Source organism: Hemiscyllium ocellatum, chromosome 19 (assembly GCF_020745735.1).
Source record: "Hemiscyllium ocellatum isolate sHemOce1 chromosome 19, sHemOce1.pat.X.cur, whole genome shotgun sequence".
Classification (NCBI taxonomy): domain Eukaryota; kingdom Metazoa; phylum Chordata; class Chondrichthyes; order Orectolobiformes; family Hemiscylliidae; genus Hemiscyllium; species Hemiscyllium ocellatum.
In genome coordinates this window covers 60,362,800-60,387,614 of record NC_083419.1, presented here as the reverse complement: position 1 = coordinate 60,387,614, position 24,815 = coordinate 60,362,800, and the positions used below count along the sequence as shown (strand labels likewise).

The following is a 24,815-nucleotide window of genomic DNA, read 5'->3' as shown; positions in this document are numbered from 1 at the left end:
CAGTAGTATTTATGTTTTTTGAGATTAAAAATCTATAAATTGAGTATTAAACCACTTCAACATTTTCCAAGTAAGTTGTCTCTCACAATGCATGCAACAGTGACTGGGAAGAGTTGCTATTTAGAACTGTGCATTGTTCAAGAGTTGGAGATGCCGGTGTTGGACTGGGGTGTACAAAATTAAAAACCACACAACACCAGGTTATAGTCCAACAGGTTTAATTGGAAGCACTAGCTTTCGGAGCGCCGCTCCTTCATCAGGTGATCATCTGATAAGGAGCAGCACTCTGAAAGCTAGTGCTTCCAATTAAACCTGTTGGACTATAACCTGGTGTTGTGTGATTTCTAACTTTGTGCACCATTCAAAATATCGGTGATTTAACCTAACAAGAATCTTAGCACGATTAATAGGAGACTTGAGAGTGGAATCTGAAACTTTTCACAAACTCTGAAGAAGCACTTTTATGTTTTTAATGTGTTGAATGACTTTGGGATTGATCTTTTAATAATTTTACAAAACCAACTGCTGCAGAAAGAGTAGGACAACTGTCCCAAACATTTTGCTTGCTAACTCTTAATCACGTCTGAACCCCTACAGCATATCTCCTGCCTCTCCCAGTCGGGTGTTGTTCTCCCTGGCTGTCTTGCTCCTAAACCTCCCAGTTCCCACCTGTCTCCTGCTTGCTGTTTCACTCTCCTCATTGTGAGCTAGGGCTCAGGGGAGGGACAGAAAGAGGGAGGAAGAGAGCAACAGGTGCTTTGAGTGGGAGGGTCAGGCAGGGAAGATGTGAGTGAAGAAGAAGTGGCAAGGAGGAGGGAAGTAGCAAGCAGCACGGCCCAGTTAGGAAATAGCAAGAGGGAGAGTTGAGGGAGGGAAGCAGCAAGCAGGAAAGTCTGATAGGGAAAGAGTGTGGGGAAGCATAAATAAGAGAAGCATTGAGCAGGAGCATCTGGAAGTGGAATGGCAGCTACTAGGCCACTAAAAAGCCACGTACTGACTTACCTCTGCGCTCCAGAAACAAATGCAGGTCAATGTTTGCAGTTAATTTCCACTGATAAATTGTGCCAGGGAGATTTTGTGCTGCAGTGGATTACATATGAGCAGGGAGGCAACCGCAGTAATAATTTCCAGTGTGGCACTTGCTGGCCTGTTGCACAGGGAGAAGGTGGGTACTGCAAATGCTGGAGATTGGAATCAAGATTAGAGTGGTACTGGGAAATCACAGCGGGGCAGGAAGCATCCGAGGAGCAGGAAAATCGACGTTTCGGGCAAAAGGCCTTCATCAGGAACCCTTTCCTAATGAAGGACTCTGGCCTGAAACGTCGATTCTCTTGCTTCTTGGATGGTGCCTGACCCGCACTGCTTTTCCAGCAATACACCCCCAACTCTGATCTCCAGCATCTGCAGACCTCACTTTCTCCCACTCTAATCTTGGCCTGTTGCACAGGTCCACAGCAGAGATAGAACACTGGGCAGGATGTCATTTAGATTAGATTAGATTACTTACAGTGTGGAAACAGGCCCTTCGGCCCAACAAGTCAACAGATTCGTACCACCTTCACTCACCCACCCATGCTGCCAGGCTCATGCCAGCCTCAACATAAACTATCATTTGGTAGCACAAATCCTGATTATTGCTGAAAAAATAGAATTGTTGATGAGGCTTGTTAGCATGCAGTCATCAGGGCACAATGCAAGAATGCCAAATTCCAAACAATCGGTGATTGCTCATTTTAAGTAGGTCCATAAATTTTATTTACCTGCACTCAGGGTGATTAAATCACTACTTCTGCTCCTCTCATGTCACTGTCTGCTTATTCATTGGGAAATGACTGGACTTTTGTTGCTCACTTTTGGTTTCCACGTGTCACCTCAGCTGTTCGGACAGAGTAATGGGATGGCGCTGTTCCCACATTTTCAGGTGCACACAGGGAGTATTTCTGTCTGTGCTTGTATCAGTGAGGAATACTGCATGGGCCATGGTGATGGGCAATTTCAGAATGAATTTTACGGCCAATATTAAATATGATTTTCTAAACAAATGGCAATTCATAATTTGAATCAGATGACAAGTGCTTTTTCTATGTTGCCACATGAACTAGAAATTACTTACTGTCCCTTAACACTGCTTGAGTTATAGTTTTACTGTTGTACTTTGAGTGCCATCATACACTGTGTGCCAGTTTTAATTGTATTGAAAGTTCTTAAATAAAACTGGGACAACAGTTAACTATTAATAGATCCTTCAATTATGGTTAGGAGTATAGACTAATTAAGCATGGACATAAGTACTTGAGAAATGATACATCACCTCAATGTGTGAAATGTAACTTCTGTTCTCTTTGGTACGTGCTGAATATGTAACACGTCAGATTAAAACTATCTGTCCGGACCAATTGGCAAAACACTGTTGCAGCAACTAATTAAATGGCAGATAAAATATGACAGGCAGTTAGTCACGGAAAATGGATCAGAGTGCAAAACAGCCTCGTGAATTACTGCTCCTGTTATCACGGCGTGGACCGCTGTTTCCTGTAACATGATCAGAAGATCCAAAATAAATAGGGTTAACTAAGTTGAAACGAAAGAGTGTGAGAAAAGCTGCCTCTGACTTTCACAAGCCAGGTTAATTAGGAGAATGGAAAATGTGGAATGAAACTTCCCATGGAAAGTCTCATTTGTATTTAAAGTGGAGTATCAAGCTGGCTTGGGTTCTGCCTTCTGCTCAGTGTTTGCACTGTCTTGTTCACTCCTGTATTGTTAGATTTGCATGGAGATTGATGAGTGATTAACCTCAGGCCAGTCTGTGTTGCTGATAAAACGAGCACTATCGTGTGCTGCTTCCTCCTGCCTCTTTTTGAAGAGGAACTCCACCCTTCATGAAGGTTTGGAGGGAAGATATTTGTGAAGGCAGTGCTGGCTGCTCGGAAATCCAATACGGTTCGGTCCGTGCTGAGAGATCTGAAGCAAAATTCCACTTTCTTCCAATTTCAGCCCTTCCTCATCCCACCCCTTCTTCAAAGTGCTCCCACTGATGCGTGTTACAGGAATCCTTGAGCATTCTGTTATTCGCCACGCGCTCATTGTTGATGAGAGACTATGTATGGAGAATGGGAAAGTTAACGCCACTCTCTGTGAGCGAATTTCCAGTTAGCTGTGTGCTACCCTTCTCAGATCATGCTCAGAAAGTTGTGGGCATTTAATCCCACTGTGGGACTTCAGCACAAAAGTCAAGGCTAACTCCCCAGTGCAGTAAAGTGCCCTGTCTGAAACCCTGCCTTTTTCATTAAACTTGCAAACCCATAACCCATCTACTCGCTTAAAGGAGTGTAAAAAATATCTCATGGCACTGTTATGAGGAAGGGCCAGGAGAATTATCTCTAATAGCCTGGCCAGCATTTATCCTTGACCTAACAGCATCAAAAACACTTTATCTGTTCATTGTGGTGTTGCTGTTTGATTTAATTGGGAGCCGAGTGGTTGCTGCATTTAGTGACTGCTCTTCCAAGGTCATAGGAACATATAAAATCCTGATGGGACTGGACAGACTAGATGTGGGAAGAATGTTCCCAGTTTTGAGGAAGTCCAGAACTCGGGGCTTGGGGGTGGGGGGGGGGGGGGGGTCACAGCCTAAGAATAAGGGATAAGTTTTTCAGACTGAGATGAGGAAGAATTTCTTCATTCAGAGAGCTGTGAGCCTGTGGAATTCTCTCCTACAGGAAGCTGTTGGGGCCACTTTGTTAGATACATTCAAGAGGGAGTTGGCTGTAGCCCTGTGGCTAAAGGGATCAAGGGGTATGGGGAGAAAGTGAGAGTGAGATACTGAGATTGCATGATCAGCCAAGAATATATTGAATTGTGCTGCAGGCTGAACAGCCAACTCCTGCATCTGTTTTCTATGTTTCTATCTCATTGACAATGAAGTACTTTGGAACATTGTGTAAGCATGAAAGGCTGTTTAAATGACATTAGATATGGAGAGTTTGTTGGTTGCTGTTTCCTTTCACCAGATACAGGACACACTGAGGCCAGTTGTAGACCCCATTGCTCCTTGGACCAAGAACAGCCAAAAAGGGAACATGTATAGGATTGTAATTATAGTTTATACAGATGATGTTCTACTGTTGTTTATCATCAGTAATTACAAATCTCTCTGTGCGATATCTGACAATGTCATCACTCTGGTTAGATTAGATTACTTACAGTGTGGTTACTTAGATGTTTGGCAACAGCTGATTTGAAGAGGCAAAAACATATTCTTCGGAGGCATAAAGCTATCCTTAGGTAGATCTTGGAATTCTTATTTATCAATTAAGTGCCCATGAGAATCTGTTTCCTGTCTTATTTATTTTCAGGCTTGTTTCTCCCCAGAAATCTGTCCATCCCTCGGAGAGTCTATTTGTGGGTCTGGTTTATTCTGTGTGCTATTAACACATTGGTAGAATTTTGCCATCACTGAGATTGAATACTCACCTCTGGTGACCCTGATTTGGTGGCTGTGGGTTCTTTGAATTCTACATCTTTTGAAATGCGACATAATTGAAGTTTCAGATTATAGCTGAGTGTCAGACATGTTGTGGAATTAGAGTCACATATAGGCTAGACCAAGCAAGGACAGTCTGCCAAGTGAACCTGTTGGATTTATTGCCACTTTGATGTGGGTCTGGAGTCACATGTAGGCCAGAGCAGGTAAGGGTGGGAGTTTCCTTCCCTAAAGGACATGAGTGAACCAGATGCGTTTTGCCAACAATCAGCAATGGATTCACAGTCATCATTAGACTCTTAATTCCAGGTATTTGTTGAATTCAAATTGCACCATTTGTCAAGGCGGGATTTGAACCCAGGTCCCCAAGACATTACCTGGATCTCTGGATTAACAGTCTCGCGATAATACCACTAGGCCATCGCCTCCCCATGATTGCTTGTTCAATGATTTGCTCATAGCCCAACTCACTACCGGTGGCGATCTTATCAAACTCATCATACAGACTACCCATCAGGAAAACCCTTAGCAGACACGCACACAAACCCACCCACATTGACATTCACAGACACACACGCCTGCCTCTATGAAACCTCATGGCCCATCTCTACTTACAGAATGTCTCTTCTCTTCAGTCCTGCCACTGGGACTCCTGTTGTGACTCAGAGTGCAAGAACATTGTGCTCAGGGAGGCACACCCAGCCCACCGATTGGACCAGCCTACATCTTGGGCTGTTTGCTTGCTCTCATAGTGTTCACCCAATGTGAGCTCCCTGGGTGCTAATGATGTCGTTGCCTTGCACGCTACCTTTCTGCACACTGCCTACTCAGCCTGAGATACCAGGCTGATATTACTCCTGTCTCTCCGTGGCATTTTGCTCAGAAGCTTGCCATGGTTGTCTGCTGTCCCCGGCCAAGTCGAGAGGGATGGCCTTCACTTGGAGATCCCAGCAAAGCAAGTCACTTGCAGCATCCAATACCACTTCGGGTTATCAGAGTCAGGATCCACTCCTCGTAAGGGGTAAGGAGCCGAATGACGGGCAGAACACCACTCGTATTGACTCTTTCTGCCCTATTGTAAACTGTTCTGCTCCTGGAAAATGAGAGCGAGGCAGGTATTGAGGAAGGTGACAGTGGGTGGCACTGCAGTTAGTGTTGGGCCTGATAGAGAGGTGTCCCCAGTGACTGAGGAGGCAGCACAGAGAGCATGCAGGGTTAGTGGTGTAGGGGTTCTTGGTCATTGAGGGCATATGGGCAAGATGTTGCAGGCAATAGTGAGTTGGGAGAACATGAGCCTCAGTGGGAGGTGAGTGCTGTAGCAGAGATAGAGCGAGGTAGTGAAGGTAAAGTGGTGGCATTTACATTGACAGAGTCATGAAGGATATTGTCGTTAGTTCAACAGCACTGGACATTTCTTCAGAGGGTTGAGCCTGGGTGGCATCCTCAGAGCAGGCTGACCTTTGTAACTGCTACTGCAGGAACAGGAATTTTTAACGGCATACCACCCTGACCAACAGGAGCTCCTGGACCCTGCCTGTGCTGATTTCCTCCTGTCTGTCCTAACTGGGGCAAACAACAGGAACTGTGCAGGGCAGCTCTCGACTGGCAGAGTGTGTTCGGCTGCAGGATGGTCTTTTACTGGTGCCAGGGAGGGCCATCAGTTCTGGGGTCTCTGCTGAGTAGTGAGTTACTCTGGGCATGACGTGTGGTTAGATGGGGTGGGAACTGGATGCGATAATCAATTATGAATGCTGAAATGCCGATTCTTGCAGCAAGTTTGGTAAGATATGGAGAGAGAACTTGCTCAGTCTGACTGTGAGAATCGATGCACCTAACTTGACGCAACTCCCACTTTACTCAAAGACATAATTTTATGTTGGTCGGTATTGTTGGTCTTCCTGCAAAGTGCTGCTGTTTGTGGCTATTCAAAAGATTGCCTTTTATAGTCCTTCTCAAAGTGTGACTTGGGTAAAAATCTGGCTTCTGAGCGAGGAGGCTATAGGTCAAAGTTCCACTCCAGAGCTTCCGGCACAAGTCAGGGCTAATACTTAGGGCCACCTCTGAGGGAGTGTTGCACTGGCAATGTGTTTTCAACAGGGTGCTTGTACAGCGCTTTTCACATTGTCAGAACGTCCCAAGGTGCTTTATAGCTGAAAGAAACTTCAGAGGAAAAAACAGCATTGAACCTGACAGGAAAACAGCAGTCAGCTGTGCAGAGGAGGAGCCCACTAATGTCAAGACACCTGACCAAACTGTCTGTTTTGGTTGAGCTATAAATATTGGTGAGAACCAGGAGGAATCATAGAATTTCTACAGTTGGAAACAGGCCATTCGGGCCAACGAGTCCACACCAACCCTCTGAAAAGTATCCCACCCCCCCAGACCCATTCCCCTACCCTATCAGTTTACGTTTCCCCCTGACTAATGCATCTAACCTACACATTGCTGAACACCACGGGCAACTTAGTATGGCCAATCCACCTAACCTGCACATCTTTGGATTGTGGGAGGAAACCAGAGCACCCAGAGGAAACCCACGCAGACATGGGGAGAACGTGCAAACTCCACACAGACAGTCACCCGAGGCTGGAATCGAACCCGGGTCCCTGGCTCTATAAGGCAGCAGTGCTAACCATTAAACCACCGTGCTGCACTGACTCAGCACTTGACAAAGCACTACCATTGTACATTTTCAACACGTATTTCTGAGCGGCGTTCGGAACAGTTTGAACAACAGTCTTCTGGGAACTCTCTTTATATGATCCGCGTGTTGAGTTGCCAAAAAGCTGAATGAAATTTGAAGTCTAATTAAGTTATCACACGCAATGAGAAGCATATGGAGCATTTAGGGATGGGCAACAAATACAGGCCTTACCAAAGATGCTCACATCCCATGAAAGAGTAAAAGCAACTTTAAAATAAGTTTCACATAAACAAGCAAAATGCTTCACCAATGGGCTGAGGACTGGCAGATGGAGTTTACTTTAGGTAATTGTGAGGTGTTGCACTTTGGTAAGACAAATCAGGGCAGGATCTGTACAGTAAGTGGTAGGTTCCTGGGGAGCATTGCTGGATAAAGAGACCTAGGAGTGCAGTTCATGTGCATAGATCCCTGAAAGATGCCATCCAGATTGATAGTGTTGTTAAGAAGGCATATGTTGTGTTAGCTTTTATTAGTAGATGGATTGAGTTTCGGAGCCATGAGGTCATGCTGCAGCTGTACAAAACTCTGGTGCTTCCGCACTTGGAGTATTGCATACAGTTTTGGTCACCACATTATACGAAGGATGTGGAAGCTTTGGAAAGGGTGCAGAGGATATTTACTAGGATGTTGCCTGGTATGGAGGGAAGGTCTTACGAGGAAAGGCTGAGGGACTTGAGGCTGTTTTCATCGGAGAGAAGAAGGTTGAGAGGTGCCTTAATTGAAACATACAAGATGATCAGAGGGTTAGAGAGAGTGGACAGTGAGAGCCTTTTTACTCAGATGGTGATGGTATAATGAGGAGGCATAGCTTTAAATTGAGGGATCATAGGTATACGACAGATGTCAGAGGTAGCTTCTTTACTCAGAGACTAGTAGGGGTGTGGAGCAACCTGCCTGCAACCGTAGTAGATTTGTCAACTTTAAGGGCATTTAGACATCCAGATGAAAATGGATGAAAGTGAGGACTGCAGATGCTGGAAATCAGAGTCAAGATTAGAATGGTGCTGGAAAAGCACAGCAGGTCAGGCAGCATTCCTGGCTTTTGCCCGAAATGTCGATTTTCCTGCTCCTTGGATGCTGCCTGACCTGCTGTACTTTTCCAGCACCACTCTAATCTTGATCAGGATGAAAATGGAATACTGAAGGTTAGACGGCCTTCAGATTGGTTTCACAGGTTGGCGCAACATTGAGGGCTGGAGGGCCTGTACTGCGCTGTAATGTTCTTTGTTCTAGTTGCATAGTTCTCTGGAAGTGGAGTTGCAGGTAGACAAGGTGGGGAAGAAGGCGTTTGGCACGCTTGCCTTCATTGGTCAGAATATTCAGGAAAAGAGATGTGATCTCATGTTGTGGTTATACAGGATGTTAGCGAGGCCACTTTTAGAATGGTGCATACAACTCTGATTGCCCTTATATAGGAAGCATGCTATTAAACTTAAAAGGAGAGATTCCCAAGGATTTTGTCAGAGTTGGAGGGTTTAATGTGGAGAGACTGAATAGACTGGGGGCTTGGACTGTCAGAAGCTGAGGGGTAACCTTAGAGAGATTTATAAAATCATGATGTGCATAGATATGGTGAATAGCCAAGGTCTTTTTACGAGGGATGGGGAGTCCAAAGCTAGAGGGCATGGATTTAAGGTGAGAAAGGGAAGATTTAAAAAGGATCTGGAGGGATAACTTTTTCATGTAGAAGGTGGTACGTGCATGGAGTGAGCTGTTAGAGGAGGTGGTGGAGGCTGGTACAATTACAACATTAAAAGGTGGCATGAAAAGGATGGGTTTAAAAGAGATTTGGGCTAAATGCTGACAAATGGGACGAAGTCAGATTGGGATGCCTGGTCGGCATGGGCAAATTGGACCGAAGGGTCTGTTTCCGTATTGTATGACTACGTTCTCAGTAGCTGTAGAGAGCATTGATAAAGCATAAGCAAGTTCCCAGTTTATTCATTGCAGCTCAGGCCGGTTCTTAAGGCAGCAGCTATCTCTGTACATCAAAGGATTGCTGTGGTGAAAAGCCATCAGCACCTTTGAGCAGCGTTTGACAGAAACTGCAGGCTGGTTGCCAGATGAGATAACAAACTGTGACCATGTGTGACCACTGCTCCACTTCCCACAGTCTTCTGCCACTTTTAGCTTGTAACTTCATCCAGAGGTCAGTCCTCCTCATTAACCCCTGAGCGAGGCAAAGGACAAGCATGAAGCGCAAAGTAAACTTGCGGGTCGGTGACGCGAGTCTTGGTGGGAGCTTCCAAGGAAGGCGGTATGATGCCGTACGGAGTAAGACACAGGCATCAAAGCTCAGAATAGAGGAGCCTTCCTGTTAGTGAAATGTGTCTTTCAGTCAGGCAGCCTTTTCACAGACCTGAAAGAATCAGCGTGGAGTCCATTAAATGCTTCCCTGAAGTCTTCCTCAAGCAACTGTTGACAGACAAGTGAAAAACAGAGTCCAAAAATACTCTGAGCTGAAAAGAGCAAAGCTTCAGGGGGAGGCTATTTCCCGATAACCTTTCCATCTAGAAACAAACATGTGCAGTGACCCACAGCCAGACTGAATACCTAAAGTGAGAGCAAGACTGGTGGTTAGGGAAATCGATAACTAAATCTCAGCAAAATGACACTTTGCATTGTATAAATCAGGACTGAATCACTACACAACAGAACTGGGACAATCCAGGTAGCTTACAGGCTAATTTTACATCAGGATATGCTATCTGTCTTGAGTAGTTTCTTGCCTCAAGCAAGAGATGGGAGATATAGTGCAAGGAGTAATTTCTGAGGAGGATTGAGGCGCTTGTCTTTATTGAGGTGTTCATTCTTTTAACTTGGTCCTTTGTATCACTTTCCCAGGTGGTTAATGTACGGCCAACTCTAGCTGTGTACACTGCTGTGGGTTCACACTAGAGCTCTATGTTCGCCACTCCCTTTCTCCACGCTATTCCTCTGCCCCACACATCTCCCCCAACTGCCCTACCCCTTTCCACGCTGCTTCCCATTCCTATAGGCTGTGATATAGTTGTCATATCAAACGCTACATTGAGTTGATGACATTTCAGATGCCAGCTCAAGCATTTGGAAGTTAGGCGGAAGGAGAGAAGGTAGTCCATACTTTGGAAGCCAGGGTGGCCCTTCTTTGCAAACAATTGAAATTAATCAAATGAGCTTTTGTGAGGGAGAGTAGGGTTTGAACATTATGGCAAGGAAGTGATTGAACTGTGTTGTTTCATCAGGAAGAGATGGAGACGTTGGTACCATGGCTAGTCCTAGTGATTTTCACCAAGTATGAAGGAAGAGCAAAGTTAAATTTACCATCACTTCCTAACCCCACATCTTTCAGATTTTCTCTTTAATGAAGCTCTTTAGTTAGTTTTATTGGTGTTTCATTCTTTCATTAAAGTGTTTTCCTCTCTTGTGGTCTGCAATTTGCATGCCAACACATGCCTTTCATTGAGGATTATGTAAGAAAATTTGAGTTTCAGAATGCTTAAATATAAGCTGGCAACCTCACTAATATAGACCACATTTCATTGGGTTGAACTCCAAAGTCATTATAACACTGCTAAATCTTAAATAAGTACTGTCCCGCATTTTAAAAGCTTAGCTATAATAATAGTGACTTAATGAAATGGTCCACACGGAAGTGTAGGTGCCAGACTTGGTAGCGTGTAATGGGAAGATAGTATGTGGGTAACTGCCTGCATTAAAGGATTTGGCTGTTGTGAGATCCTTATGGTTTATAGCCTGGGATATCCTGTCCCTGTGAGAGAGGAGATCCCATGATACATACTGGGGTATTCTGTGCTTGTAAAATGGCAATGTTATGACATGTGTTTAATTTAGAAAGGAAGCTGAAGAATAATAAATGTTTTAGTTACAATATAATAAGGGGTGTGCAACACATTTGTGGCTAAATGTCTACACATACTGTGTACATAGATAAGTGACATCTATTGACCATTTTTTTAAGTTCCTGTATTCAAGCTCATTAAAGCTTTTTTTTCAACAGAAATAACATTAGGGCTAACAGCAGTCACTGTTATTTAGGTAGATTGATTGCACTTGCTATAAACAATCTGCAGATTATAGTCAAATGCAGAATCCTGTATTTCCCTGGTCCTCCAGAAGCAATGTGCGAATGGTATCTCTCAGTGTAGCTCTTTTCTCTCAAGTGCATTGAACAGTTATCAGATAGACCTGGACTGTAGGCAATGTAAATCCTAGGCCTAGTGTAGTAGTCATTATAACACTCCATTCCTGATGAAGGGCTATTGTCTGAAACGTCGATTCTCCTGCTCCTCGGATGCTGCCTGACCTGCTGTGCTTTTCCAGCACCACACTCTTCGACTCTGATCTCCAGCATCTGCAGGCCTCGCTTTCTTCTAGTCATAATTACTGTTAAGTAACAACTCTGGCACTGAAACTCAACTTATGCGAGTGTGTGCCACAATCCTTCAGCTTTTAATTATGTTGCGCATACAGTATTGAAGCAATTAAAAGATTGCTATTTACTTTCCCTTGCTGCATCTTTAACTCTCTCTGTTAATCCAACCATTATTTCTTGATGCATTATTGCTGTATTTCTTGCTTACTTTCTTGCTGTACAAGATTTAGCATGAAATGAATTCTTGCAATTAATACTTACTGGTTTAGATTTTGAGTGCCAGGAAGGAGTCTTCAGTTTGACTGTGGAATTTGGTTCAAGGGGTATGCAGTTTCTTGCCCTGCTCACACTGGTCCCAGATGTCCCTTAGAGATTGCTGAGCTGTTTGGATGGTTCAGTGACAGGAACTTTGAGTGGAAAGGCAGAAGCCTCAGGAGTCCCATTCAAAATACTTGGAAAGTGAACCAAACCAAAGGATATCAAAGTGTATCGCTAATAACTGCAAAACTGGCCACTAATGGTCATTCATAATTTTCAAAATGTAGGACACATACAGCTGTTAATCATAAATATACTTTAAGACATTGGTATTTTAATGAAACTATTTAGCACAAACAAAGCATAGCCCATCTGATAGCCGCTGGTTTAACGCTATAATCAACAACATGGTGTGGACTAGGCCTTCACCTGGAAAGTTCCCATGCAGGCTCAATCCATGCCCATGCAAGCAGTCTGCCTCTGCGCTGAATTTTAGATTAGATTCCCTAGAGTGTGGAAACAGGCCAACAAGTCCACACCGACCCTCTGAAGAGTAACCCACCCACACCCATTTCCCTCTGACAGAATGCATGTGACACTCTGGGCAATTTAGCATGGCCAGTTCACCTGACCTGCACATCTTTGGATTGTGGGAGGAAACCAGAGCACCCAGAGGAAACCCGCACAGACACGGGGGGAATGTGCAAACCCCACACAGACAGTCGCCTGAGGTTGGAATCAAACCCGGGTCCCTAGCGCTGTGAGGCAGCAGTGCTAACCACTGAGCCACCGTGCCACCCCTTGTTGTCTTTCATTGAGCCACAAAGGTTTACAACACAGAGGGGAGCCATTAAATCCATCATGCCTCTACCCAATCTTCTTATAGCTCATTTCTTCCTCTACATTTCAAGTATTTTGCAGTTCTTACTGGGAAAACTGCTTCAGTGACCTGCACAACAGTTCCGAATCGTAAAATAATCTTTGTTCCATCAAATGTCTGTTCGGACATGTTTCCTGACCATCCTCCACATTTAAGTTAGATTGATCTCCCCAGTTGCAGGATATTCACCACTTTCCATATGTGAACCTGGAAAAATGGGTAAAGTCATGCATGCAGCTGACCAACCGAAATGCTGTCCTTATTTCAAACGTGTTAACCCTGCAGTTCTGGAAGATAATGAGGCAGTTACCTGTCATTTAACTGGACCTCCTTTGGAACTCACTCACCAAATGTGAAGTTTGAGATGTAATGAGAGGAAACAAATGGTGAAGTGGAACAAAGTGTATTTTTGGCATGAGCGTCATGTGTCTCATTTCGGGGTTGTTACAGTTGTGAAAATGCACACTGATGTGACTGGTGCATCAATTTGTGTGACATCTTGCCAGTAACGCACTGGCGGTAAGTGGAATTTTCCATTTTATGTTGTGTGGTCATTCAGAATTCCCGTCCCTGTACCTACTGGGTAATTGGAAAACTACTGCTGCAGTCACCACTTATGTACAAAATGGCACATGGCTAATGACAGGTTGCAAGGAGTTGGCGCATATGTTATGAGTCAAGGAACATCTGTTTTTCAAATTTAGTGCCTTCACCACTTGAAAGCACTGGAATATAAAGAGACTCACTTAAAATGGACTCCCAGTGCTTTCTGCAGTGACAGGACTGTGGGAAGAACATCACATGACCTGAAAGTTCTGCTCTGGTGTACTGAGTTTTGCAATTTGAATTGTTAACAGAGCGAATTTACACCAATAACATGCTGCCCAGGCTATTGTCTGGTTGGTGGGCCAGAGAAGGCACCACATATTTTTTTTAAAACAGGTTTTAAATGGGTGGGAAGGAAGTTGCCCCTGATATGTGCAGGTCAACCTAACAAGGTGGCACCACTCCTCTCCTGCGCACCTGGTCACCAAAATTGCTGCCTTCTAGCCCTGACATGACCACCCCTCAGCTGAACAAATCCCTTCCCGTCCAGAACCCTGGGATTATGTCATCCTGCAGACTCATCGCGCTCACACAGGGCTACTTGCCATGCCAGCAGTGTCCAGGAGTGAGCTTCCAGCTCTGCAGCAGCTGCCAGACCAACAGAAAGGCCAGCAGCTCCAAAGAGTGAGACTGCAGGGTGGAAATCCCACTCTGATCCATTTCACCCTGACCATCCAGGTTCCTTTCAGATGGTGTGGGTGCACAAGCAGTCTGCACACCCCTTAAAATTCTGCCTGATGTTTTTGCCATTCAATCTTGATTTGAAGTGCTTCTACTGTGACCAAAGAAATTGAGATGCTCCTCATCTCGGCTGTTACTTAAAACATTTCTAACGTTACCCAGACTGCCTGAGTACATAGTTGAAAATTACCCCAAACTCTTTCACATTGATATTGAATTGACTTCTTTTTGATGCTAAATATGCTCATTACAACAGAAGAATCCACAGCACTGGATAAACCGATGGTACATGTCTCCGGTTGAAATACTTTCAAGTACATTGTTAGACCAAAGTCGAAAACCTATAGTGTCCACCGAGGATAGTAAATGAAATACTCTGTGAATGACCATAGAATTGCTACATGATAGAAGGTGACAGTCTCATAGAAGGTCCCATAGAGCCATATGGAAACAGACCCTTCGGTCCAATAATTCAAGCCAAACGTAATCCCAAACTAAACTAGTCTCACCTGCCAGCTCCCATCCCATATCCCAAACTTTTCCTATTCACGTACTCAATCAAATGTCCTTTAAATGTTGTAATTGTACCGATATACACCACTTCCTGAGGAAATTCATTCCACATGCGAACCACTCTCTGTGTAAAAAAAAATTACACCTCATGCCTTTATTATATCTAACTCCTCTCTCCTTAAAACTGTATTCCCTAGTCTTGAAATCGCCTATCCTAGGGGAAAGACCCCTACCATTAACCCTATCTATATCTCTCATTATTTTATAAACTTCTATAAGGTCACCCCTCAACCTCCTACACTGCAGTGAAAACAATGTCCCAGCCTATCCAGCCTTTCGTTATAACTCAAACCTTTCACTCCCGGCAACATCCTGGTAACTCTTGTAAACCCTCTTCAGCTTAATAATATCCTTCCTCTAGCTCTCTGAATGTTATCGCCCCTCTGGCCAGTGCATTGTTCCTTTGCATATAGCAGTGGTAAATTTAAAAACTCAAGATTTGATTTATCTTCAAAGCTTTAAGTCATGGTTGAAGAACATTTCAATCCGAAAGGCAGCGTATGAATTTTGGTATTCAGGATCCATTATACTGGGAGTGAACCTATGACACACGTTTTGAAAGTTGCTTTAATGTCTATAACTCCTCTCATTGCTACCAGGCATTCTAAATCATGTATCTACCCAATGAAGTACTTTTAAAAGTGTAGTTACTGTTATAATATAGGAAACATAGTCAGGTATACAGGTCGTTTTGCAATGACGTGTCTTACATTCACCGTAAGGCGATGACAAATTGAGGACACAGTTTCTAAAGTGTGAACCTTTAATACATGTGTTGGCTGTGAAGCAATTACATCATTACTGTTTCTAAAGCACAATTCTTCTGTAATGCGGGGTTACACAAGAGCATAAACATTGATTTATAGAAGAACTACCTGTATTTATGCATCAAACTCCCATGAAAAGCAACGTGGTAATGACAAGAGAACTCGTTCTATGTTGCTGATTGAATGATCAGGATTGGCAGCACTCTGGGGATAACTCCCATGCTCCTCTTCAGAATACTGCCTTTGGATCTTTTCTTTCACCTGAGCAGACAGAGCCCTGCTTTAACCCCTCACTTGAAAGGCAGCCCAATGAATAGTGCAGTGTTCGCACACCACCTTGAAGTGTTAGCCTTGTGTGTAGCACTCAAGTCCTGCTCCAGGAAACCCTGATTATCAATAATTCAGAGGCAAATGTGCCATCAGCTGAGCCACAGTGAACCTTTAGTTGAACCCTTCCAGTAATTTCATTGATTGGTAGAGCTGTTTTGTTCCAGTCTGATCTTTTTGGAACTCTCACTAAGCCAGGACTGTGGCACAATATTGACTGAAGCAGGGGTAGAATATTTGGACTGTCATTCAGTGAAGAATGGGGTTGAAGATAAACCATGACATTGCAAGACAGACCATTTACTCTGCTTTATTTTCTTAATGTGCGTAAACCAGGGCATTTTCAGGTTGGCACATGATGAATATTGGATTGCCATCAGTGTTGGTACTGGCCTGTCAGATATTTCCAATCAACATTAATGAGTTAGGCTGAAGATTCAGAGAGTAATGTATCTGTTTTTGCTGATGATACAAGTCTAGGTGGGAAGTTAAGCTGTGGGGAGGACAAAGACACCCTATAAAGAGATATTGGCAGGTTAAGTGAATGGGCAACAAAATGGCAGATGGAGTATTCTCCATCTTGTAACATACTTTTATAAGCATGAAACCTGATATCCAAAGTGTTTGGATGCAAGATATGCATGTAGATAGAGCAAGCATGTAGGAAGGTAGCATGTAGATAGACTAGACATTTAGGCAGGGAAATGGCATTTTGGCCTATTTTGCAAGTGTATTGACGATGCAGGATGAAAGTTAGGTTTTTCACAAATGCACAAGATTTGGGTGAGACAGTATCTGGAGTACTGTGCACAGTACAGCAAAAGATTACATTCCTGATGAAGGGCTTTTGGCTGAAACGTTGATTCTCCTGCTCCTTGGATGCTGCCTGACCTGCTGTGCTTTTCCTGCACCACGCTCTCGACTCTGATCTCCAGCATCTGCAGTCCTCACTTTCTCCTTGCAAAAGATCACCTTGGGATGAGGTGATGACCCTGTGAGGAGAGGTTCAGCAAAGTGAGCTTAAGTTCACTTTTGTTTAAAAGTATGAAAGGTAATCTCCTTGGAACATACAAGATTCTGAAGGGATGCTGAGAAATTGTTTCCACTGGCCAGGGCATCTAAGCCATGAGGGGCACAGCGTCTGAATAAGGAATGGGCATGTGGAAATGAGATGAGAAATATTTTCCCTCAAATATTGTCACTCTTTGGAGTTCTCTGCACTAGATGATTGTAGCATACAATGAATGCGTTCATTTAAGGCTGGGATAAACTGATCTTTAGTGTGAAATCTTATAGAGATCTGAGTAATGTAAGCTACGGCAAGATTTGCAGCTGAATCTGTTGAGAAGTCCAGTCTCAATGTTGGGATCTGCTCCCTCCATACTTTAAGTATTCAACAGGCGCGGAGGCAAGTTTCTCACTAGGCAGTGCTGAGTTGGCAATTCAAGGGAGTTATTGTTTGTTAAATGCCTTGTTAACTGCACAACTCTATTCAGCTTTCTATCTTAGCAAACGTGTCAGACACACCAGATGTTAAGAAATATCCGACCTGGAAACCAGAATATACAGCTGGTGCAACCAAACCAGTGCATCTCACAGCACGAACCATGGACTCCAGTGCATGCACCAGTCATCCATAGATACTGGGATTTACCAACCTCTCCTAACCCTGGCTGATACATGGCAGTGCCACGCATAAGCGTAGACCTGCATTGCAAGGCACACCAGCAGCAAGCATTGAATGGCGACCGCAGTGAGTAGACACGGTGGCACAGTGGTTAGCACTGCTGCCTCACAGCACCAGAGACCCGAGTTCAATTCCCGCCTCAGGCGACTGACTGTGTGGAGTTTGCACATTCTCCCCATGTCTGAGTGGGTTTCCTCCGGGTGCTCCGGAGAACTGGCCATGCTAAATTGCCCATAGTGTTAGGTAAGGGGCAAATGTAGGGATATGGGTGGGTTGCGCTTCAGTGGGTCGGTGTGGACTTGTTGGGCCGAAGGGCCTGTTTCCACACTGTAAGTAATCTAATCTAAAACATGAGTGGACAGACACCCAACTCAACAATTGGGTGAGGCTACATTTCAAGGCTACTTATTGGTGTCGTACCACTTGCTCACTAACCACCCATTGCATGTTTGCCTTGCATTGCCATTGCTATGCCTGATAGAGACTCAGCAGTTCAGACTGCTACATTGACACACTCTTTAGCACAGAGAGGCAGTGTGTCATGCTTGGTGGCGATATAGTGGGGGGTATCTTGATGTAAGACCACATCAAGTCATCAGTCTCACCCCTGCTGCCCAAATGGCAAACACACTGCCCGTTTAGTCCACCCAATGGCTACTGCGGAAACTGGCACAGGATAGTCCTCAGAATGTTCGAGTAGGCATCTGTGGCTCCTTACCAGTCTTGACTGGCATGCCTGAGTTGAGACCTTTCTGCTGAGATGAAGGATGAAAAGATGAAAAGTTTGTGCATCAATTAGAAACCGTTAGAATTGAGTATGATTGTGAACCACCCTTGTTGTGGAAAGTGGGCTTGGGAAATCATTTAAAACATAACATTCAGGCCAAATCAGTCTTACTTGGTCACATCATTCATATCCTCGTTACTCTTGACTAGTCTTTACTCTTGAGTAGTCACAGTCACAGTGGTCCATTTAAGCCTGTTGACTCATTTAATGTCCTCATTTAAACATAACCTTTTTTTCCAATTCCATTCATTTTCACTTGATTAGGAAATAATTCTGTGGCCTGAAAGGTGGCCCCTTTGTTCAAAGATCACGTCCACCAGTCCACCTTTTCACCAATTTCTAGATTTCTAGACATCTTTAATGTCAACTGAGACTCAGTTGGTCACACTTCTAGCCTTTGATGCAGAAGATTGTTCAGAAACAAAATTTCTGCTCCTGGTGAAATGCTGAGGGAGTGCTGTACTGTTGGAGGTGTCTTCTTGCCGATTGAACTTCATAAGCCAATTGTTTGCTCAATTTGAGGGGAAGCGTTCAAAGAATGGATCCAGAGCTGAGAGATTACGGCAATATTTTTTGTTTAGAGCAGAAAAGTCTGAGCAGCAATCTGGTAAGTTATAAAAACATCAGGCAGGAAAGATGTGGATGACAAGTTCCACTTCTGACAGAAAGCAAAAATGGCAGCCATAAATCCCAGATAGTTTCTAATAAACTCAATCAGGAAATAAGAGAATTTTCTTTGCTCAGCAAGCTGTTAGAATGTGAAGCCCACTATCTCAAGATTTAGTGGAGAAAAATACTGTATTTGTAAACGTGTTCAAAGAAAACTAGGCCTGTATGTAAAGGGAAGGTAATAGTACAATGTTGAAAACTGGTGGATGAAATGGGAGGATATATGTGTATATATCGATAAACATTGTTGTCGACTAGTTGAGCCATATAGTCTGTCTCTGTGCTGTAAATTTTACGCAATCTTAGGTCTGTAAAATATTATACAACTCTCAGTGCACCTTTCAGATGCGTAAACATTTAAGAGACAGTGTGGAAAAGCTGATTGTTTTTCACTATTCTGTGGGACCAGATTGATAAGAGTATGACCTCACCAGTTCACTGAATTGCAATTCCAAAAAGAGAGTCAAACTCTCACAATGCAGTTTTGCAACAGTTCCACACACGTACCATTACACTTTGAGATTCTAGAGGCTGTACTGAGATAAATATTTATTACAGGCCTGTTTTTCTTTCATTGAAATGTATAATACAGAAGGAAGATATTTGACCCATTGCGTGTCTGTTTTATACTTCTTACAAACAAAAAAAAATTGAGAAAGCAGTTGTTTTGAGACAGTTGTTATGGGCAGAGAACGTGTTTCCTGCTACCTTAATGCGCATGTTCACAGGTTATTGTTTCATGCAACTCCTCACAGCTACCTGCAGGACAGTACAGTGCTCAGCTTAGATGAATGCTTATTTATCAGTCTTTGTTCAGCAGGGTGACCGGACAGAGTTAAAGTCCCTCTGCTCCCCGAACCCTCTTTACCCAGCTGATCTTTCTCTCCATGACACTCCCACTTTGGCCACCCACTGAGTTTCCTTTCCTCTTCCCTGTTTGTTGTCCAGTTTTCCCTGTGCCATGCCTTGTGGTCTGTTATTATGGGGAAAAAACAGGCACAATATTATATTTTTCATTTAACAAGTGCAGTGTTTGAACTGGAGATGCCAGTGTTGGACTGGTGTGGGCAAAGTAAAAAAAAATCACACAACACTAAGTTATAGTCCAACAGATTTATTTGGAAGCACTAGCTTTCGGAGCACCTCTCCTTGACAACCACCTGAGGAAGGAGCGGTGCTCCGAAAGCTAGTGCTTCCAAATAAACCTATTGGGCAACAATCTGGGGTGATGTGATTTTAACAATGTTTGAACTCTCAGTGTGCTATAACTAGACTCAATTTTTCACCATCTGCTGAATATTACTTTGTTTGTTGTTTCTGGCAATTCTTAGCTCTTGCTTGTAGCAGCTTACTGTCCACTGAATGCATCAATCAATGTTTCTTAAAAGTGATTTGCAACATGCAGGATCAGTCAGAAAAGATTCCATCTTCTTTTAAAATGTGGTGTTTTTCATCCTTATTATGAGCCTCTGATGACCTTCAGTAAGGGGTGAGAAGAGCAATTATTGATATTATTTCCTGCACTGAATGCTTACTGGGCTCTGTGTAACTGGAACCTCATTTGTCCCTTTGTGAATCTTTTCTTTCAGGTCCCCCGGGACCCCCTGGAGGGGTGCGAGTTGAGAATATTGGAGACACCTTTGTGACCTTGACCTGGAGTAGAGGGACTGACAACCACAGCCCTATCTCCAAGTACACCATCCGGCAGAAATTCTTCGATTCTGATGAATGGAAAGATGCCAAAACAGGTCAGTCCCTGCCACTTTATACAAGAGTCTTGAATTGAACGAGAAAAACACAGCCTGGAATGTTGCAATAAGTTCTGGTTCTTTTTTATAATTCAAAATCCAGCAAGTGTACAATTGTGTTAATCATGCTTTATGTGCTCAGGTGTTGAAAACCCATTACTGTAACTTCTTTCAGGATGTGGCAGAGGGAAGGGGAGCATGATGGGAATTGAAATAGTCCTGACAAATAAGGGATTTACCTCAGCAGGTCTGGCAGCATCTGTGGAGAGAAATCAGAATTAACGTTCGGGTCCAGTGACCCCTCCTCAGAACTCTGACAATTTGAAACGTTAACTCCTCTTTCTCTCCACGGAGTCAAAATGTGTGGTGCAAGAAAAGCACGGCTGGACAGGCAGCATTCGAGGAGCAGAAGAGTCGACGTTTCGGGCATAAGCCCTTCATCAGGAATGTGGAGTGGGGGCGGGGGGCAGGTGTGGAGCTGAGAGATAATTAAGAGAGGGGTAGGGCAGGGGAAAAGGTAGCTGGGAATGCGATAGGTGGATGCAGGTGGTGGGTGGGGGGGGGGTGACTGTGATAGGTCAGAGCAGAGGCTGAAGCGGATAGGTGAGAAGGAAGGAAGATGGACAGGTAGGACAGTTGAAGAGGGCACTGCCGAGTTGGAGGGTTGGATCTGGGGTAAGGTGAGGGGAGATGAGGAAACTGGAGAAATGGCATGCTGTTGGAGGGTCCCAAGGTGGAAGATGAGGCGTTCTTCCTCCACGTGTTGGGTGGCTAGGATGTGGCGGTGGAGGAGGCCCACGACTTGCATGTCCTTGGCGGAATGGGAGGGGGAGTTGGCCACAGGGCGGTGAGGTTATTTGGTGTGTGTGTCTGTCCCAGAGATGTTCCCTGAAACATTCCGCGAGTTGGCATCCTGTCTCCCCGTTATAGAGGAGACCACATCGAGAGCAAGGGACACGGTAGATGAGGTGTTTGGATGTGCAGGTAACTCTCTGCTGGATGTGGAAGGCTTTCAATTGGGGTGAGGGGGAGCGGGGGTGGAGTGTGGGTGCAGGTTTTACACCTCTCTCTCCATGGATGCTGCCAGACTTGCTGAGCTTTTCCAACAATTCTCTGTTTTTGTTTCTGATTTCCAGCATCCACAGTTCTTTCGATTTTCATGAAGGGATTTACCTCCCTGTTCATGCATTGGACAATGTGTTTGATTATATTTCTTGTCAGCTATCTTAATCACTTATTAAACTAGAAGCATTAAGACAAACTATCAGAGAAAGTTAAAGCCTCAATAAGTTTTGATCAGATTTCCACAGACTAGGATAAATCTGGACTCGATAGCCCTATAAGGTAACTGTTTCTAAACCAGACTCAATATGAGATTCATACTAGCCAGCAAATGGTTGTGTTGGCTGGACATTCAATGGTCTCTCCCAATACTCCACCCACTTTTCTCAATAAGCATCCATTCCCAATATTGTGCCTTCAGCCAGCCTATGTGTTAACAGTCTCAGATGCCAAATGAGCTGCAAGAAACGCATTATTGTCATGTCCAGATCTGACCTCAAACAATGTCTGAGTTTCTCTTCTTTTACCAGGAGATTGCAGGACTTCTGTTTGAATTGTAGTGCCTGAGCCCAGCCCAGGCTGCATTTGCCTAATGCAGGAATGATAAAGAACTGAATCGAAGGGCTGAGTTAATCTGCATCAGCTACCTCCTGCCTTGTCAGGTTTATCCTGTGTTAAGTAATACACTGGCAGTTGCCATGTACATTTATCTCCTCAGAGTTTTTCTGTGGCTATTGAGAGCAAAATGATGTCATAGGATGAATGCTTAGGACTCTAATGTTCGCCACGTGAAGCAATGATTGCTCTCTGTTAACTGGAAGTGAATTCAAGCCACCCACACTCATCCAACATTCAAGATGCATGGCAGTCATTCAAAGCAGCCTCTTGAATAGCATGTACTGGAGCTACACTTGCGCGGAGCTTGTGGGAGATGTTCGCATGCCTTTACTGTTGCTTTAACTTCAGCTTTCAACGTGGTCGGCACACATTGAGTGAAGGGCAAAAGAGAACATATAGACATCTGGCACGGTGTGATTGCTACAAGACATGAACGTGTGGACTGGTTAAGCCACAGCAAGTCACTCCCAGCATACGGGGCGGTATGGAAGACCACGGCCAGCTGGAGCAGATGAACTGCCTTTGCTTGAAACTTGGGGCAAGATTCAGAGGCAAAGGAGCTCACTTTGAAACAGCCTCACTTTAACCTGAATGCTGAAGCATTAAAACAATGTAATATAGCTCTCCCACCAAATCTAGAGAAACCCTTGTCAGTTTAAGAGTGGCAAAGCCTCATTTATTACCCATTGTAAAGGTTCCTTCTCTAAATGATGTCATGCATCCCAGGTTGATATTGTGTAATGGAGTCTCTTCATGACATGGAGATTCAGAAAAAGCAATTGGCTTTTATTTCCCATTCCTGCTATATTTGATTCAGCTTCTCAACCAGTGACTGTAAGATTTGATCATGCAACCTTCACGTTGCTGGTCTGGAACCAGAACCACCTCATTATCTTGTTTCTGTTTTGTGTGTCATCCCATTTCATTCGTTGGTGATTCACTGTCTAGTCGGTGCAATACTATTTAACTCATTGCTCATGTGTGTGTGTGTGTGTGTGTGTGTGTGTGTGTGTGTGTGTGTGTGTGTGTGTGTAAATGTGTGTGTGTAAATGTGTGTGTGTGTGTGTAAATGTGTGTGTGTGAGCAAACTCACTAATCACAAATCATCAACATGAAGAGAAACAGGATTCAATTCTGCTTCATTTGATTAATTCCATTATAAATCTTACACACCATGACAGTTAGTGTAAACCCCAACATGCCCTGTGTTTTAGCTCTCAGTGGGGTCTGGAAAGCAAAAGGAAACAGTTTCAAAATGAGGGATTGGCTTTTCAAAAGTCAAATCAGAAAATATGTCCTTGCACAAAAGACAATCCCTTCCTGGAATTGCTGTGCCTGCTCAGCCATTTGAACTTTTCTTTATTATTAGGCAAGGATATCAAGAATGTGAGAATGGAGGCAAGGTGTGGATGAACTATGATTTAATTTAACAGGCCGGGCTGACTGAATGGTCCAGTTCTGTTGCTTTTACACTTCTGTTAATTCTCCTGTGAGAGTTTGGACATGGTTTCGAAGGGATAGCATAAATGGAGTGGTGCGTTTAGAAACCCCGAAAGTACCCAAACAGAAAATTGATGGAAAGGAATACTCCCTCACTACAAGGGAAAAGAATATCAGGTGGATCTAGATGGTAATCTGGCTGTGTGAGGCCCCATGGGAAGGGTGGCCTTAATATGATAGAATTTTTCATTTGGATAGAGAGTGAGATAATTGTTCTCAGTTTAAGATTTTGAATGTAAATAAAGGAATCTACGATAGTAATAGCTGTGAGCTGGCTACAATAAATTGGGGAACAATTTATCATAGGGTTGATGGAAAATATGGCAGTACCATAGTTTTATCAGATTGTAGAGAGAGAGGATTTAGCCTGAGGGTCACCATGCAAGATGAGAAGGAGAACCCTTTATGGTAATTTCAGCTGGTGTGGGAATTGAACCCATGGTGTTGGGATCACTCTGTATTGTGAACCAGACATCCAGCCAATTGAGCTAAGTAGGTAGACAATAGCAAGCCTTTAAAGAACACGTGGGGGAACTGCCAAAGTTTTTCACTCCAGTCTGACACAAAAGATTAACTGGGAATGATGGCCTGACCACGACTAACCATGGAAATGCAGGATAATATTACATCCAAAGAAGTGACATACAAATTAGCCAGAAAAGCAGCAGGCATGAGGAGTAGGAGCAGTTTAGATTTCAGCAAAGGAGAAAAGTGAGATTTATTGAGAGAAAGAGATAGAGTGTGAGAGTAAGCTTGAGGGTAATGTACAAACTGACTGGAAAAACGTCTCTAGGTCCTTGAACTGGAAAAACTGCCCATGAAGGCAAATATAGTCCCTCACAGTCAGAAACAGAGGAGGTTTTAATTGAGGACAGAAAGGTGGCAGATCACTTGAATAAATATCTTGATTCTGTCGCAAAAATGTTGAGGAATATAGGGTTTAGTGGGAAGAGGGAAACAGAACAAAATCAATAATGGGAGGAAAATGATGGTAGGAAGTTGATGGAATTAAAGGCTCATAAATCTCCAAACCTCAGTGGTCTACATCTGAGAGTACTTAAGTGGGCCTAGAAATAGTGGATTAATTGGT

The 24,815-nt window shown here is 43.8% G+C and overlaps 1 protein-coding gene across 4 annotated transcripts in view; it reads left to right on the top strand.

Moving 5' to 3' along the window:
• Positions 1 to 24,815, top strand: part of cntn1b (contactin 1b) — a 661,974-nt gene that overhangs the window by 404,116 nt on the left and 233,043 nt on the right. For all 4 annotated transcript variants that reach the window (XM_060839985.1, XM_060839987.1, XM_060839988.1 and 1 more), the window contains one exon: positions 20,387 to 20,545. In XM_060839985.1, the coding sequence (XP_060695968.1) occupies positions 20,387 to 20,545 (159 nt within the window). The remainder of the gene's footprint in view (positions 1 to 20,386; positions 20,546 to 24,815) is intronic.